The following is a 17,611-nucleotide window of genomic DNA, read 5'->3' on the forward strand; positions in this document are numbered from 1 at the left end:
CCAAGACAACCGAACAATTTCTAGGATTTGCGCATTGTTCGCTTTAAAATGCGACGTAGAAATATTACGCAAAAGCCAATTCGTGTCAATGCGGACTTCTGCTTTTTTTTTTTTTTTTTAAATATCCCTCTTCTAAGTTGTGGGACACAATTTAATATTTAGATATTTAATTTAAACATATGGATTAAATGTTGTATCTGAAATGTTTGTCTTTTTTATTAAATACTTGATTAAAAATGCAATTCTTTTTTGCTTGTGTGACTTAATTTATTAGTCTAAAATATGCTGCAAGTGAATCTTTAAAAAAAATGAAAGGAAGGAAGAACTGACAAATGTTTTTGTTTTTCTTTTCTTTTTTTTTTAGGAAGTCGTTAACAATAAGGCGGAAGTGTCAAGGTGTCTTTTCACCTTGCTGAAGGACAGCTGTATTTACTGACGTATGCAAATGAGTGTCAGGGGAGGTCCTTATGCCAGAAAAAGCACAGAATCAGTTTCACATTGCAGCTCTGGAGTTCCTGCGTGGAAGGAAAAACGAGACGTGGCGAAATCCAGTGATTATCTGCTGCCATATTCTTCTTCGTGGAGATTTAAGAGTCATTTTTAGGGTTTTATTTTTGGAGGGCGACCCGGTTTGATGTTTTACTCCCTTTCGGCTGCCGTAGGAGTTCTCTCTATGATCTCCCTAGAAATAGAAATCTTCATTTTGACTCAAAGTGTTTGTTTCCTCCTGTCGCAGCTCAGCAAACCATGCAGGATGATTTACTGATGGACAAAAACAAAGCCCAGCCTCAGCAGCAGCAAGTAGACCCTCCTCCTTCCACGCCGACCCCGTCATCGGAACCCACTTCATCTTCATCCGAGTCGGAGAGCCCGTCGACCGGCAGCAGCCTAGCGGCTTCCGCGCTGAGCAGCGGCGGCGGTGGCGGCGGAAAGGACCGAGTCCCGATGGAGTCGCCGGTCCTGCCCGGGCTGGGCTTCCACCAGCACCCGCTCCAGGACACCGGCGGGCCCCTCGGGTCCCCTCCGGCGTCGTTCGGGACCACTTGGTCCACGGGGACCACGAACGCCGTGGAGGACAGCTTTTTCCAGGGAATACCGTCGGTGAATGGGACGATGCTGTTCCAGAACTTCCCGCACGTCAATCCGGTGCTGGGGGGAAATTTCTCCCCGCAAATCGGGCAGCAGCAGCAGCGGAGGTCCCCGGTCAGTCCCAGCCAAGTTCCCTTTCCCCAGAGAAACGCTTACCAGACCATCATCAACAACAGCAAGGGGACATCGTCGTCTTCCCCGGCTTCCGCCTGGAACAACCACCAGAACACCGGGTGGAGCTCCGCGTCCAGCCCGTGGAGCGCGCTGCAGCCGGGCAGAGATCCGCGCCGCGCCGTGGGCGTCGGGGTCGGGGTGCCGTCTCCGCTCAACCCCATCTCCCCGATGAAGAAGCCTTACACCAGCAACGTCATAGCGCCCCCCAAATTCCCGAGACCCGGGGGTCCTCTGGCTCAGAAGCCCTGGATGGAGGACAGCAACAACATGCTGCCTTTCCAGGTAACAACATCAAGCCCTGAATTAGGCTGTTTATTCTCTACAGTGACCCCAAAAGGTGGTCATGTTTCTGTTCCCAGTTCTCAATCTATTAGAGTTGGGTAGGAGCTACTGACTTTGTTTTGAAATATTTTACTTGTAGGAGTGTTTTTGCTATTTTTGCTGCTCTTGCTTTTACTTGAGTAACTTTATTATGAAGAATCGCTGCTTTTACTTGAGTAAAATATCTGGATTCTCTAACATGTTTAACTAAAAATTAACCAGACATACATCTGCAGTTCTGGGTTAACGTTTCTTTTTTTTTTCTACAAAGAAACTGGTGTAGAAAAAAAAATCTTTAGTTTTTGTTTCTGATTTTTACTCTAGTACAAATATATTAAAGTTTCTCTACTCCTACATAAGTTACATTTTTCAGTGCAATGCCGACCTTTGGTGTTTTCACACCTTTTCATTCCGTCTTATAGACTCGGTTTGCTTGGGAATCAAAGTTGCAGCATTTGTTATGTTTCCAGCTCCTGCCTTCATTTTGTCAAACCAGTTGACAAACCTGTTCCCCTCCTCACCTGTGGGGGCGCCGCACCAGAAAATACACAAGGAAATGACAACAACCTCTGAACAAGACGCTCATTTTTCTATATTTCTTCACGAAATATACAAAAATGGAGTAGTGGCAGATTTTAGTGGTTGTAGAATTTCTCCTTTGTTTGTTCCAAGTTTGTTTGGCTTGTATTTACCCAGAATGCCCTGCGCTGTAGTCCACTTCCTGCTTTTGGACACGTCTCTGATCCCCTGCCACTCACATATGTATTCGAACTGCGCCAGCGTTCACCTCAACCAAATCAAAACTGAGGTTTGCAGGCGGACCAGAGTTCAGTTAGGCGTCCACACCTCCCCAAACGATCCGGACTTTCTAGACAAACAAACTCGTTTGATCAAAGTGGACTAAACACGACTGGTTTCAATTCAATTAATGTAGTTAAAGAAAATCTGAGCAAATACAAAAAGCATTTTCCAAATTTCTTTGGTGGGAAATCTGTCCTAAGTAGATCGGACATTTTGCTGTAAGATAAATGATAATATTGTCATTTCGAGACCACTTTGAACAAACGTCATGATTGTTAACACCCACTATAAAGTCTTAACATGAATTAATAGTGTGAACCAGGGCCGGGTTTAAAAAAATGAGGGCCTCTGAGCTGGAGGCAGTTTTGGTCCCCATCCCAAAAAAAAAAACTAAAATGTTTCACTCATAAAAATAATAATCCTTATTGTCATTATAGAAATCATCATAATGTACTTTTTTACTACTTGGCCTGTCATAATGATACATTTTAAAGTTATGGTGATAAACGATAAAATTGTTTTGGAACCATTTTCAAGTAATAAAATAATAATAGCATAATAATAATAATAATAATAATAATAATAATGTAAGAGCACATTCTTAAGATTCTCAATAAACTTTACATTTTAATCAACTTTAACACTGGAACTGGAAGACATTTTAAATAATCAAAAAACAAAACTACAAATAAAATGAACTATGAACTCTGTAAACAAAATTGTCCTTCATTAAAAGTGATAGTTTGTACCAAAGCAGCAGACCGAACACTTTTATCATCCAGTTTTTGGTAAAAAGTGAAAAAAGAAGAAAAATGAGAATTACTGAGCTTGTTTTAATTTGTCACGCAATTAATTGATCTGTAGCTTATTGTGACAGGGCTTGTTGCTAATGATTGTGTGCATTATAACTGTGATGTAGCTCACAATAAATCAATTAAACACATAGTAAATTAAAATGAGCTCAAATGTTTCCATTTGCAATTTTTAAAATAGTTTTTCTCTTTTCCTGAAAAACTGCATAATAAAAGTCTTCAGTCTGGTGCTTCGGTCTCAGCTAGCCCTTTTTTGAAGTATAATTTGATTTATTTGTTGTTTTCTTTGCTTATTTTGGACATTTGAAATGTCTTCCATTTCCAGTGTTAAACTTTCTTTACAATTTAAAGTTTATTGATCTTTGTTTTGCCATCAGCTATTTGAAGTGTATCTACAGTCACTAAGGGTCAGAGTACAGATTTACATGATTTACATTTTTCTTTCATTTCACAGATACTGAACATTTTAAATGTTCAGTATTATATTGGGAGGAACACAGAAGCCTTTGCTTATTTTCCTGCTGTAAGAAGGTTTTTTGTGAGCGTATACAAGCCGTCTTTATTCCCAGGTAAAACGGGTTGCTAGCTTATAAATTGTTTTAGGAAATAAACTGCTGGCTAACAAGGAAATTGGCATTTGAATTTGAATTGAGACAGTACAAACATTGTGAACTGCAACTGCATTTATAATGCAATTTCCTCAATTTCCCACACTGATATGCAAATAGTTCTTTAGAGCTACGCTGTTTATTCACAGCAGGGACTCGGAGAAATGCCTTATAGCTGCTGGGATTCACTGTAGGAAGCCTTTCCAGCTCGACTGAGCGAACAAACATGAGCCCTCATAGCGTGTGGTCAGTCACGTGTGTGATCTATGTTTAGCTGACTGACAAACAGGCGTAAAGTAAGCCAACAGGATGCCCTCCCACCCCTTACAATGTCACCGACTGCTATAAAAACAAAGTCGACAGGAGAGAACGAAGGTTGAGCTGAAATCTTGCAAAAACGCAGCTTTGCTCTGGTTGGGATTACAGCCGGAGTGAAACGTACCCGGCTGCTGGTGTGAGTCCATGTCAGTGACACATTTTCCTCTGTTGGTCGGTCGGTCAGTCGGTGCAGCCTCAGCCGGATTACGGCTCCAGTTATCTCCTGGAGACGAGGTCAGGGGGTCACATGTCACGCTTTATGAAGCGGAGAAGAACTGCAACGGTCTCCCAATCTCATCCAGTCCAGCTTTGCTAGATGAAACTCTAAGATTAAGAGGGACATGCGGTATCAAAGCAGATAAAACAAATCAATTATTAAATTTAAAATGCCTTCTGAGAACTAACAGGTGTTCATGCAATGTAGGGTTGTAACTTGACCCCTCCTGTTTATTTCAATGGGATTTATAATGCAAAATTTCATATTTTGTCACATTGTTATACTTCAGTTTGCTTCCCAATTGCTTCTAAAAGCAACCTGAAGTGCTTAAAAATGTCACTCTGTCGTTTTTTGGTGTGTGGAAAATGAGTCGTTTCAAAAACATCTTGGCGGGGGTCACCGTTACCTAGCAACCCGAGTGGAGCCCAGTCTGTTTCCTAGCAACCCGAGTTACAGTCGGCTGGTTTTACCGCTGAAGTGTTTTGTCTCTTGTTGACTTACAATCCAGAAACCAGTTAATGCGTTCTTGTTGGCTGTGCAGGAGGCTTCACTTCTGCTTTTCAAAGATGTGCTGTTGTATAATCGTGGATCTGTTTGCAGCCGTCTTCACGCGCGAGCGTAAACGTTGAGTCGGCCGGTGTGCCCAGCAGCAGTTAATTTGCTAAAACACACAGGAAACGAGATGTTTTTTTCATTCTGAAGATGAAAATATAAATGGAACTGCTACTTTTTAATCAATATTCAAGAGTTACTAATTAAAACAATTAACTTGTAAGCTAGTTTTGTCTTATTTCAAGTGTAGAAAGTTATTTCCACTTCAAACTAGAAGAAAATACTTGTTTTTTTGCAATGTACACATTAAAATACACATGGAAAAATAAAATCTCACCTGGTATTTTTGTCTAGTTTATTGTGCAAATATAGAAAGACATAACTAACTTATTCAGCCAGACATATTAGCTTGTTTAGAGTCAATAAATACTTTATATTGGTGAAAAAGTCCTAGTCAGACTATTGTCAGATTATTTCACTTTAATCATGTCAAGATTTCTTGCTAAAAGTTAAATAGTCTGCCAGTGAAAAAAGCACTTTTTCATCAAAATTAAGGAATCATTTACTTAAAACAAGATCCTATATATTGTACTGAAAAGTTACTTGTAAGTTAGTTTTGCTTCATTTCAAGTGAACTAAGTTATTTTCTCTATAAATTGGTGAGATTTTGTGCTTTTGCAGTGCATGAATTTCCCACTTCTGAAATGGAAAAAATTGGAGCATTTTTTTCAAATAACCAACTTTTAAGCTCATGTTTTGTTATTATTTACTCAAATTGTACTTATAAACCCACATAGGCTGCACGATTCACAGACAGTTGATTTAAATTTTTACCTTGAAGAGATAAGTAGCACAGATATGCAAAGTCAGGGTTCTGGATGTCAGCTGTTGTTTATGTAAACGAAGCTCAGGTGCATCACTGGCTGGCCTAAAAAACGCTGGCGGCTCATTCTTTGAATCCGCCCGGGTTCGAATATCAACTTGTTATGTGCTTGTACCTGCCTGCTGCCTCCTCGGAGCCAGAGGAATGCCAGGAATTCAACCCAACGTGGCGGCGTCTCAGGACATCTGATGATGCTGATGGAAATTATCGCGCGCGTCTTCTGATTGCAGGCGAGATGGCGGGCGAACAGGAATAGCCTCCTGCTTAAATCGGTGCAGCGGAAGCTCGAAATCAGAAATCTGTTTTAGAAGAGAGACCTGAGCAAGACGACACTCGCACAGCGGAAACAAGTCGATAAAACACAATAAATAGCAAATGCAGCGATTTGACCTCAGGCAGTAGCATTCCTTTTTTACTGCTTTTTTAAATGAAACTCTTAAAATCTGAGTGTTTTGATTTTAAGAACTTTTCTTATATTATTCCAAATCCGGAGCGCGACAGAAAATGGTGTTTTGCTTGACTTTGGATATTTAAGAGCAGCCAGGAAAAAAAAAGAAGCTAAAATCGCTTCTTAAAACTTATTTTTATTTGTTGACATTTAATTAAGGCCTGATACTGTAACTTCATTCTTCTGATGTTTTATTTTATTTATTTTTGCACTTTATTTCTTTTTTCTTTCATCAATATATTCCATAGAGTTATAATGTTGGTACAGCACTTTGGTGCACTTTCAACCTGTTTTTAAAAGTAGACAATTTGACATTGAAAGTAGCTCGATATTTATTGTAGAAACATAATATGAAAGGGTTTTTATGGTAGTGTTATAGATGGGGAGGGGGGGGAAGGAATTAATTTCTGCTAAAAACTCTGAAACTTTTTCACTTTTTTTCTGAAAAAGGGTTTTGTTTCATCCTCATAATTAACAGAAAGAATGTTAAATTATATCACTCAGAGTGCAATAAATTTGCAAGACTTTCATTATTTTATATTAAATTACTGTGTTTTTGTTTCTGGTCCATATGTAAGCCATTTCCATCTGCTGTGAAGCATTTAATGAACTAATGTTTAAGTAATTTACCTGCTAATCTGGGGAAAGTTGTTAAATAGGTGCGTTAGAAATGAGCACAACAGTCCATTAATTTAATTTTTACAAATAGTTAAAATTTTGTGTATTTAGAGTTAGTTACTCCAATCTGAACAGAAATATCTCACCTTCACCCATTCCAGAACCATTTTTATTTTTTCCTCGTCTTAATTGATTTATTTTTGTCTGAATTAAATTCTCCTTTGCTTGTTATCGTGAGGGAAGGTGAGCTGATAAATTAGGTCAACCTGCGTTCCTCCAATCCTGCGATGTGTTCAAATGCAGAGTCTGAGCTCGTAAACGCCGCCTCCAGCTGCGTCCCATCAGGGAAAAGAAAAACTGACCAGCTCAGCGGTTTAAGTGTTTACCGTTTGCACCAAGTGGGCAGATTTTTATCTGTCGGGTCCTGAGTGGCGATGGGGGGGCGACACTTTTGAATGCTCAGCCGAACAACAATAGCCGCGGTGTCCAAACAATGCGGCTTCCCAGCTCGCGTAGCGAACACAGGACACAGCTGCCGAGACCGCAGCCGTCCAGCTCTGGTTGGACGTTTTTTCTCTCATGTTTCTCAGATGAAAACGTCAACAACCGAGGGAAGTTCAGTCATTTCAGCCCCAGCGACAGACTCGGCGTTAACACGACTGGTGGAACCGAATCCTCCTTTCAGTGAACATTTTGAAAACGCAGTGAATACAGGGTCCTGAACTGACATGAATCAAATATCACGTCCGATCTATTATGATATTGATTTATTTCCTCGTGTCTTTGTTCATTTCCATGACTAACTTTGATAACTAATTCCAGACGTCCGCATGTTTTTGCTGTTTTCCAGGACCGGAACCGGCCCTTTGATCCTTTTAACTTGAACTCTTTGGAGAATCCATTAATGGATATGATAAAGACTGACCATGACAAAGGTAAACCACACCCGGCCGGTGGGCCACCAGTGACTATCGCTGACATTATATGGAGGAATCATTTTGCAGGTTAGGAATATTTACTCATCTTTTGCTGCCACATGTTTGCATCTGTTTGTTTGTTTGCTTCATGAGCTAAAACTACTTTTTAATCAGCTGATCAGTTAAATCCCTGCAAAATTTAAACCTTTTCTGTTTTTCTACTGCAGGAGATAATTTAATATTTCAGCAAAATATTTCAAATGTGGATACAAAATTTCAAAGATCCCCAAAGACTTGCTTTAAAAAATTGAAGCTGGCCGCCGTCATAGACTTCATATTTATAACTACAAGAATCAGATATATTTTTCTTGCTCTTGTGTTTCCTGTTTCTGGTGGATATTTTCCAAGATGGCAGCCATGGCTATCATTGAAAATAAGCATTTGCACAAAAATTGACAGTAGTTATTATTGGTGAGCACAGCTAACCAGAGGTTAGGTTCACTAATCACTAATTCGCTAAGCAACAATCTTGGCTCACATATGAATGAAAATGAGCAGAAGCTAATGCTAAACTGCTAAACACAAAACATCTGGTGTGAAGCTTAGAAACAGCAAAATCCTCAACTTCTGATTTTGCTTGATATCGTTGATTTGAAGTTGCATGAACACAATTAGCAAGGTGACATAAATATCATGCAAGTCATGGAAACGGTTCACATTTGTTTCAATAAGTGTTTTAAACAACTCAACACGGCGGCCATCTTGAAATTTAGGTGGCTAAAGGGAAAAACAGGCTGATTTTTAGGATTGTTTCCACACTTGAACAGTTTGTACAGTAATCTTCTACACTCTTTTTGATTGTTCTTATAAATATGTTGCTTATTTACAGCTTCAAACATAATATTTGAACTGATTCACCATAAAAACAAGAATCTGTCTTCGGTTTCGGGGCGAATTAATTGTTTTTCCAGCTCCATTGTACGAACCAGGATGAGGCCTGGTGAGGTTTAGCTTTCTGCTCTCGCCCCAACAATGGAATCGTGAAGGTGGGAGGGGTGCGCACGTGTTTATTTCCAGTCCTGCACTGAGTGAACATTGTTAGGACAGAGTGATCTTGGGGGCCCCGCTATCTGCTTTGCTGTGTCGTAACGTCCCACAGGGCGTCCGCCGTGTTTGTCGAAGCACGACAAACACAGAGGGAGATATGAGGAAAGCCAGGCAGGCTTGGCGTTTTACCATGAGCTGCGCGTTCCCTGCATGCGTCGCTGTGTTGTCATAATGCAGAATGCAAGGTGCAGCAGAAAGCACCTTCGCCCGGCTGGCAGAACCCCTCGCCTCTTGAGTTGGGCCCGGAGAATTTGGTCAATTTTTGTTGACAGAAACTGATTTGGAAACATTTTTTTTTGTTTGTTTTGCCTGATTTTGTTATTTTTTGTTATATGAATTATTGTCACTTTTGTCCTTAAAATACCAAAAAAAATTTCGTAACTTCATAATTTGGTCCATCTGATGATATAATTTTTAAATATTAAACGATTAATTTGATCAGTTACTCCATACTTGACTAGACTTATTACTACTTGAGTTATTATAAAGTATTTATATTTTTACTTGCGTAAAGCTTCTGTATTTTCTCCCCACTGAATGAAAAACAAACAGAAATTCACCAGATGCAGACCTGCAGTTCTTGTTATAGTTTCATAGGTTTTTTTTTTATTGAGAGAAACTGATAATCATCGATATTGGCTGTTAGGAAACACTCATATCATGACAAAAGCCTCTGTGAATCTTTAGGCCTGTATGTATAATTTTGACCATAAATCATAGAAAAAAAATAATATCAAACTTTTACCCCCGGTGTTTGTGTGATCACTTGACTCTGCAATTACACAAATCCTTTTGTAAAGCTGCGTTTGTTTATTGTAACTACCATTAACCACGCTTTTATTTTGGTATGTTTCTCGTTGAGGTAACCATGGTAACAGAGTGCAGCTCTACCTGATAAGGTTAACAAAAAAGAAAGGATAAAAAGAAATTCAATTTTAGCTTCAGTTGATCTGGGAACAGGATCAGTCATGAAATGTTGATAGAAAAATCAGTGATTGATTTATTAATGGAAAGAATGATCTGTGTAGATTATGCATAGCTAATATATGGATTAAACAGTTGTAATCTTCTCAAAATTGACTTTAAAATGAATGACATACATGCTCATCATGATCTGAGTTGCAGGTAATGATGCCAGTAATAAAATCCTGGTAGTTTTCCAGAGACGCTCCTCAAACCTTCAGGGTTGAGTCTGCAGAGAAAAGCCTCACAGGCCGACAACCGCCAGTCAAAAGCAATTAATGCAATAGACCCGGTTTTGCATTCCTAACTGAACGGTTACCACCCACCTCCATCCCATCGCTGACATTTCTCACATACTTCTCATTGTGCCTGGAATAGCTGCTCTTCCTTTCGTGTTTTATGAGTCAGAGAGCGAGAGAGGGAGGGATGGACGGAGGTGGTTTTTAAAAGATGAAAACACACCTGAGCTGTGATGTGGGTAAAAATCTTTGTCAGCCTCAGTTTTTCCGTCTCCATATGGAGAAGAATTGATGGTAACACTTTATTTGAAGGGTGTGCATAAAACTGACCGCACTCTGTCATAATCACACCTGTCTGTGTAAACGTTAAATAATACCACTTTTAATGCAAGAATTAATGCAACTTTGAATTAAAAGTGTCATTATTCACCAAATGACACTTAACTTGTTGCATTTACTCAATTGCAAGAAATACTTTTATGATGATGCTGTACTTTTTACTTTTACTTGAGTAATTTCATGATGAAGTATTTCTGCTCTCACTTGAATAAAATATAATAAAACATTTTTAATCAGAAATCCACCAGACACAGACTTGCAGTGTTTGTTAAAGTGTCATAAGAGTTGGACCCTTTGGAAAACTTTTATTTTGGCTGCATGAGAGAGGATCTATTTAAGTAGCACTTGGAAGCAGCTGGATGTCATTTTGAAATAAATTCACTGCAGGGAAATGAGCGTCTCCATTCAGGAAAGGGTCAAAGTTCAATCGACAGGGTGAATTTGACCCCTTAAACCTTTCAGCTGACATAATTAACACAGTATGAAACGATTTCATGTACTTTAAACTGCCTGTAATGACTCCACAGAGATAAGATGATGCATTTATTGGTTGTGTTAAAGGTTGAAAGCAGCAGCTAGTTGGCCGTAGCTGCTGTTAGCGTGACTTAGCTTCTCCAGTTTAAAAACAAGTCTGGCCTTGTTTCTTATGCATTTTTGAAATGATGTTTATCTGGATTTCACACAACATAGATGCATTTAAAAGCTTATCTCAGGTTAATCTGGATTCATGAAAGTCTTTATTTTTATTTAGAAAATACGTAAGAATGCTTTTAATACGAGAACTGGATATACAGTTGACTCAATTAGGGAATTTATCTAATTTTCTTTGCTTTACTGTAATCTTTAAAAGACCTTTAAGTGCTTGTAATTATGTTGCGGCGACTTGTTGAGTTGATTTTGAGCTTTAGTGATGCTTTTTACCCATTGGCTGTACTTCTCCGCCTCTTTGTGGTCTCTAGTCTTGTTTTCAGACGACTTGGCTGCACATTTCTGCGTTGACATAAGAGCGTTGACAGGAGGTTTTTATTTTTGTCTCCTGCTAATCACAGCTATTATTTATTTCCATACCTTGCTCTCGACACACCCGTAACTGCAACTGGGATTTTCCTCCATAGATGTTAATAGGGCGGTTTAATGGTGCAGAATGAAGTTGGATTTCAGAAAGCCTTCACACCCAGCTTAACCTTCATCCAGGCTAACTATTATTAGCGACACTTGCTGATTACAGTAACATTTGTCTGCCTGTTATAGGCATTCGGACTCGAAACAAACATGAATATGAATGTATATTGAACAGCTCTATTTGTCTGATCTTTACTGAAACCACTGTGTCATAAGATTTGTTGGTCGGCTCCCCCTACAGGCCAGGAGAACTTCTGGTTGACGGAGCGAGTTTGCGACATTTCATAGTTTCATAACTGAGTAGTACTTCATTGTTATAAAGTACTTCACAACTATGAAACTATGAAGTAGCTCATAAATGGCTGCAGACAGATGTGCAATAATCCAACCCTACGTCTTTGAAAAGCATCAGTAAAACCTCCTGCTCAACCAACAAGAATGCAGCAAGTGGTTTCTGAATGCGAAGTCAACAACAAAATGCTTGTCTTCTTTAGATAAGCATACTGCGTACTGACCAAGCGTGCTGGAACTCAAGTTAGGTTGCTAGGTGATGGGAGGAACTCTTCTGGGGTTGCTAGGTGACGGGCGGAACTCTTCTGGGGTTGCTAGGTGACGGGCGGAACTCTTCTGGGGTTGCTAGGTGACGGGCGGAACTCTTCTGGGGTTGCTAGGTAACGGGCGGCTCTTGCTGATTTGTGATGTTACAATCCAGAGGTTTTTGAAACGACAAATTTTCCAGACACCAAAAAACATGAACTTAATGCCAAAAAAACAAGAGGGTGGATCAGTAGAGATCCAAATGGTCATACAAAGATGTAAATTCAGCATTATGTGTCCCCTTTTTAAAAGTAAAAAGAAAGAAGCAGGACAGCCAAACTCAGATCCAACCGGGTGCCTGACTGAGAAACTGTTGAGTCCACGAGGACGTGGATGGCAACCCTTGAGCCGCCGCTGCTGGAGATGTTGAGAATAGCTCACAGAGGAAATGTCACTGCAGCAGCAGTGGCAGCAGCGGCAGCAGCAGCAGCGGCAGCAGTGGCAGCAGCAGCAGCGGCAGCAGCAGCATCATCCCCCCCAACCTGCCAATCAGCTCCTCAGGGGAAGCAGATGGCACGAGCCCAGAGTTATTTAAAGCCTCCAGGAAAGCATCTGTCTCCCTGTGTCACCCAACATGACTAATGCAGACAGAAAGGAAAGCCTGATGATGTTGGGACAATCGCCACTTCACTGATCAAAGCAGTCTTCTGTTTTGAAAGCAGTGGTGTTGGGTTAAAGTTTACAACCTTGATCTGATTCTCTCCAGCCGCTCAGATGTTTGGAGCCGAAACAAACAGACCACCCACACGTTTACCAATACGTGGTTCTGCACTGCTGCTTCCCGGGGCTGTTGAACTTGGCCCGCAGCCTGGTGCGACCCGCAGCCTGGTGCGACCCGCAGCCTGGTGCGACCCGCAGCCTGGTGCGACCCGCAGCCTGGTGCGACCCGCAGCCTGGTGCGACCCGCAGCCTGGTGCGACCCGCAGACGTCGGGCCACTGAAATGCGAATCATCGGCTGCTTGGAGAGTTAAATAACACGCATCATGTGGTGTTTACGTCTTTCTGACTCAGAAAAAGTGTGACACAATCTGTTTCTGTGTGGAACACATCCATGCATTCATCAGAGCCGGACGCCGCAGGTGGAGGCTGCAGGTGGAGGCTGGAGGTGGAGGCTGCAGGTGGAGGCTGGAGGTGGAGGCTGCAGGTGGAGGCTGCAGGTGGAGGCTGGAGGTGGAGGCTGCAGGTGGAGGCTGGAGGTGGAGGCTGCAGGTGGAGGCTGCAGGTGGAGGCTTGCCTGCCTTCACCAGCCTGGATTATGGGGCTGGAACAGGTGGAGCTGCAGGGAGCTCATCTGGTTTCAGACAGCAGGTTTCATCATTGCATTACATTTACCTAAGTAACTTTAATTAGTGTTTCACTATGGTGTACCTTTTACTTTTACTTGAGTAATTGTATTATGAAGTATTTCTACTCTTACTCGAGTAAAATTTCTGGATTTTCTACCCAGTAAATGAAAAACAAGCATGTTTTTTAAAAATTCACCACATTCAGACACACACAGCTGCAGTTTTTGTTAAAGTTTTATAAGTTTTTTATTGAAAGAAACTGATTTGGAAACAATGTGATGAAGATCCCTCCAGACTAGCTTGGTGTCCTTCGCAGCCGGTTGGAGGGGGGATTTTTGTTCTTGTAACAATGGCTGACGAAGCCAGAGTGTAATATAGTTTTAAATCAAAGTATATTAAAATCTGTTACTATAAAAGGTAAAAACTTAAAGCAGCTGTGCCGTCTCAACTGATTCTAAAAACAGCCTTTAAAAAACCACCCAGACGCCTTTTAGTTTGTGGTGATAAGTGATGGCTGGAAAATGAGCTTCCTGAACGTTGAGTCACAACTCTCCGCCATTACCTAGCAACTCCTGCACATTTGGCTTCTGGTTTTACTGCTGTACAATGGCTGCTGGAAAAGACAGGCGTTTTGTTACTGACAAAATGCAACAGAAACCATTTGCTGCATTATTGTTTGTTGTGCAGAGATGTATGGTTGTTTAAATGCTCATCTGGTTGCAACTAATGTCATGTGTGAGTGTAAACGTTGAGTTGGAAACTGGATCAGAAATACGTGGTGATATTTTGTGTTTTTGCTGTGTAAACAGGCTGATTCTCTCAAACCAGGCTGCCAGGTGTATTTTTCTTGCCGTTTTCCAAATGTTACATCAGAGACAGATAATCAGGAAGGTCTCCCGTTTAGACATCTTACACCTGCTTTCCATGAAAGCACTGACGGATATGTCCATGTGAGACTGGGACATTGTCCCTGGTGAGATCCGATCCCTTCACCTGCTTTTGTCTGGATGAGCGTATCGGATACGGGACACCAGGGTTTCCTGTTTCTCGATTGGTTAATTTGCTCCATGTCGGTTCGTTTTTGCACGTTTTTCATAATCGAGGATCAAATAAAGATTGTAACAGTTTCTTGTGATTCTTTAACAGGACGGATTGGACTCAACTTTCACCATCCTGGAGCAGAACACATATTGCCCCTGAACAGTAAGTCCTGTTTGTGTGAGTAAATAACATTTTCTTAAGTTTTAGTTGATTCGTTTTACTGGTTATTCTGAGCTAAAGTTAAACTGAGTAATGTGTAATGCATTTTGGATTCTCGAGCACCTTAAATCAGGGGTGTCCAAAGTACGGCCAGGGGGCCAAATGTGGCCCCTGGAAACATTATGTGTGGCCCTGCTGCCACAATTCAACAATTACACAAGTTTGGCCTGCAGCACAGATTATTAATGCAGATGGAGATTTTTTGTTTTTGTTACAAATAAATTGCCTTCTGTTTTTTCACATCTATTTAGGGACTTATACTCAAAAACACTTTGGTGCATGAAAATCCGCTTTTATTTTATTAAACCCAGTTAAATATATCAAAATATCATACAAAACAGTGACAAGAATCCAGATTTTACAGCTGAGAAGTTTTTATTTTTAGTATATTTTGGATGCCTTTCTTTTAATTTTGGGGGATACGTTGATTGAGTTACACAACAATTTTAACAGAAGTTTTCTTTATTTTAATTATTGTAAACTTAGTTTATTGGTCAGCAGGTAAATTATAGATTTTTTGGCCCATGTGACCAAAGGTTTGGACACGGATCGCGGTGGGAACCACGCTTGACTATGGGAGTAGCTCCTCCAAAAATACCCCACATGTAAAACGAGTTTGCCCCGCTGTGACCCAACCAGAGCCAGGAAGGAAACCCGGCTGGATCCAAACCGCAGCTGTACCCGTCCAGGCCTTGAAGCTGCAGTATGCAACTTTTAGAAAACAAAAATTTTGTTTGTTTTTTTTTTTACTTATTTGTTAAAATTGTCACCATTTTGTGACAGTATATGAGACAAATAATCTGTGAAAAGATCGATTTCCTCCACCTCCTCCCTGAGCAAAAACAGCCTATCAGAGCCAGGAGGCGGGGCTTAGCGGCTAGTTTTCTCATTTTAATTTGATTAATCGCTTATTGCCACATGTTTATTTGGGTTGAAGACTTTCTACTTGAGGTGCACCTATTTTAGTGATGCTCTTGGAAGTGTAAATTTTCCCACCGTGGCCCCTGGGGGAAAACATTTGGGTAACTTTGCTCTGGTTTCTACTTTGGGTTTGTCCTGTCGGGGTTTTGGTTTTCTGGGCCCCATTTTCTCTTTTATCCACTCGAGACCTTCTAAACGTGTCAGGGACAAACTTCAGCTTTTAGAAATTCCTGCTTCATTTCCTCCCGTTAGCGCCGAGGCGTCACACTGTGAGGGGATCTCTGGGGACGGTGCGTTCATTTCTTCCATAGAGAAGAAGAAAGCATGCGAAGGTCCTCCTCTCTGAGGTTTCTTGTTGTTGCGGTTCGACTCTGACTTCAAACCCGCGGCACCCAGGAGGGATCACCCAGATTTCCTCTCCCTCCCAGGCAGCACACAGTTTGAAGTTGGTGCTTATTGCTAACCCCTCTCCCTGGTGGCTTGCATTGTCTCCGCCGCTGAGGCATCTAATGCTTTCCCAGCCCGGAGCGCTCTCCGTTTCTCCCTTGTTGCTAGGCGACTTTTTGTTTTTGCTGAGGCCAGGCGGTGAAAGGGCGATGCTGCAGACAGACTTCCCAGGTTTCTCTAATGAAAGCTTAGCCAGGCAGAAGAGACAATGCAGTCGGTGGTCAAAGCCAAGGCGCTTATTGAGTTCTGAGGAGACAAGTCTGCTATTGTGGCCGATGAGTTAGGGGTACAAGAGGATCTGTTCCCCCTACTGTTTACTGGCATTTAACTTCTTCTGTGCTTTAACGTTCCAACAGCAGGATTTCAGGTATTATTTGTAAAGGTGATCTATTATGTCTTCTTGAACAGGTTAGGATTGCTCTATGGGTGATACACAACATGTTTGTGGACAGAATCACTCTTGGGTGATGAGATTTTAGTTTGGCCAGTTCCGCCTATCAGATGTTTTAGGGACGTTTGTCAAGTTGCATCCAAATAAGCTGCTGCTTTGCATTTTCAACTCTGTGTGAAAATGCAAAGAGATGTGCAGTTATACAACCGTACGTCTTTGAAAGGTCAATAACAGAACATTTTAACTTTTTCTGATTAGGTTCTTCTTGAAAATGAGAGTTTGTTATACTAATGAAATAAAATTAAATGACATCAGACTTGTATAGTGCCTTAGGAAGACAAGCAAACACTCTTTCCATGAAATCAGCCAGTTTCCATTCACTCACATAAAAAAGCTAAATAAATATGAAAGCAAAAATGTAGCACATGCAGCGGTAAAACCAGATGACCAAATGTGCTGGAGTTCCATTTGTGTTGCTAGGTGATGAGCGGAACTCTGCTGGGGTTGCTAGGTAACAGTGCCTGCTGATTTGTGACTGTAGGTTTTTGAAATGGCTAATTTTCCAGACACACTCAAAAATATTAACTTATTAACCATGTTGTGTGTGTGTTTTTTAAAGTGCTTTAGCTGTTTTTAGAAGCGGTAGGAACCCAAATAAAAGTATAAAAATGTGCATAATTAAAAATATTTTAAAAGAATTTAACCATTCTTGTTATGCTTATATTATGTAATGGCTGGTGCAAGTTAATTAATCCTCATTTGATCGATAAGATAATTAGATTAACTCATTACACTACAAAAACACAAAACCTTACCACTTAGTCTCACTTCTACTGGAAATGTCTCAGTGTACCAACTTTAAAGTGACTTATCAGCAAGATGTAGAAGCTTGTTTTCAGTAAATAATTCTTTGATACTGATGAAAAATTTCCATTGATTTCACAAATGTTGCCTAGCAAAGCCAGCGAAGCCCAGTGTCAGATTATTTCACTTAAAACATGGAGAATTTGGCATCTTATCACTACATTTATCTACCAATTGAGCTAGTAAATTTTTATTAATGTTAATGAATTATTTACTTAAAACAGATTCTTCTGAGTTTTGTCTCATTAGATATTTGCAGTAGAAACTAGATTTAAAATACTTGGTAAGATTTTGTGTTTTTAGTATAATTGGTCAT

At 40.6% G+C, this 17,611-nt stretch overlaps 1 protein-coding gene across 6 annotated transcripts in view; it reads left to right on the forward strand.

Moving 5' to 3' along the window:
- Positions 1–17,611, forward strand: part of cpeb3 (cytoplasmic polyadenylation element binding protein 3) — a 44,651-nt gene that overhangs the window by 803 nt on the left and 26,237 nt on the right. For 4 of the 6 annotated variants that reach the window (XM_055021740.1, XM_055021743.1, XM_055021744.1 and 1 more), the window contains exons 2-4: positions 737–1,545; positions 7,692–7,845; positions 14,559–14,615. In XM_055021740.1, the coding sequence (XP_054877715.1) occupies positions 748–1,545; positions 7,692–7,845; positions 14,559–14,615 (1,009 nt within the window). In that variant the 5' untranslated portion in view covers positions 737–747. Of the gene's footprint in view, positions 1–263; positions 1,546–7,691; positions 7,846–14,558; positions 14,616–17,611 lie in introns of those variants that run through there. The other 2 variants (XM_055021741.1, XM_055021746.1) reach the window with 2 other exon arrangements.

This window comes from Poeciliopsis prolifica, unplaced genomic scaffold (assembly GCF_027474105.1).
Source record: "Poeciliopsis prolifica strain line A6 unplaced genomic scaffold, Auburn_PproV2 SCAFFOLD078, whole genome shotgun sequence".
NCBI lineage: Eukaryota > Metazoa > Chordata > Actinopteri > Cyprinodontiformes > Poeciliidae > Poeciliopsis > Poeciliopsis prolifica.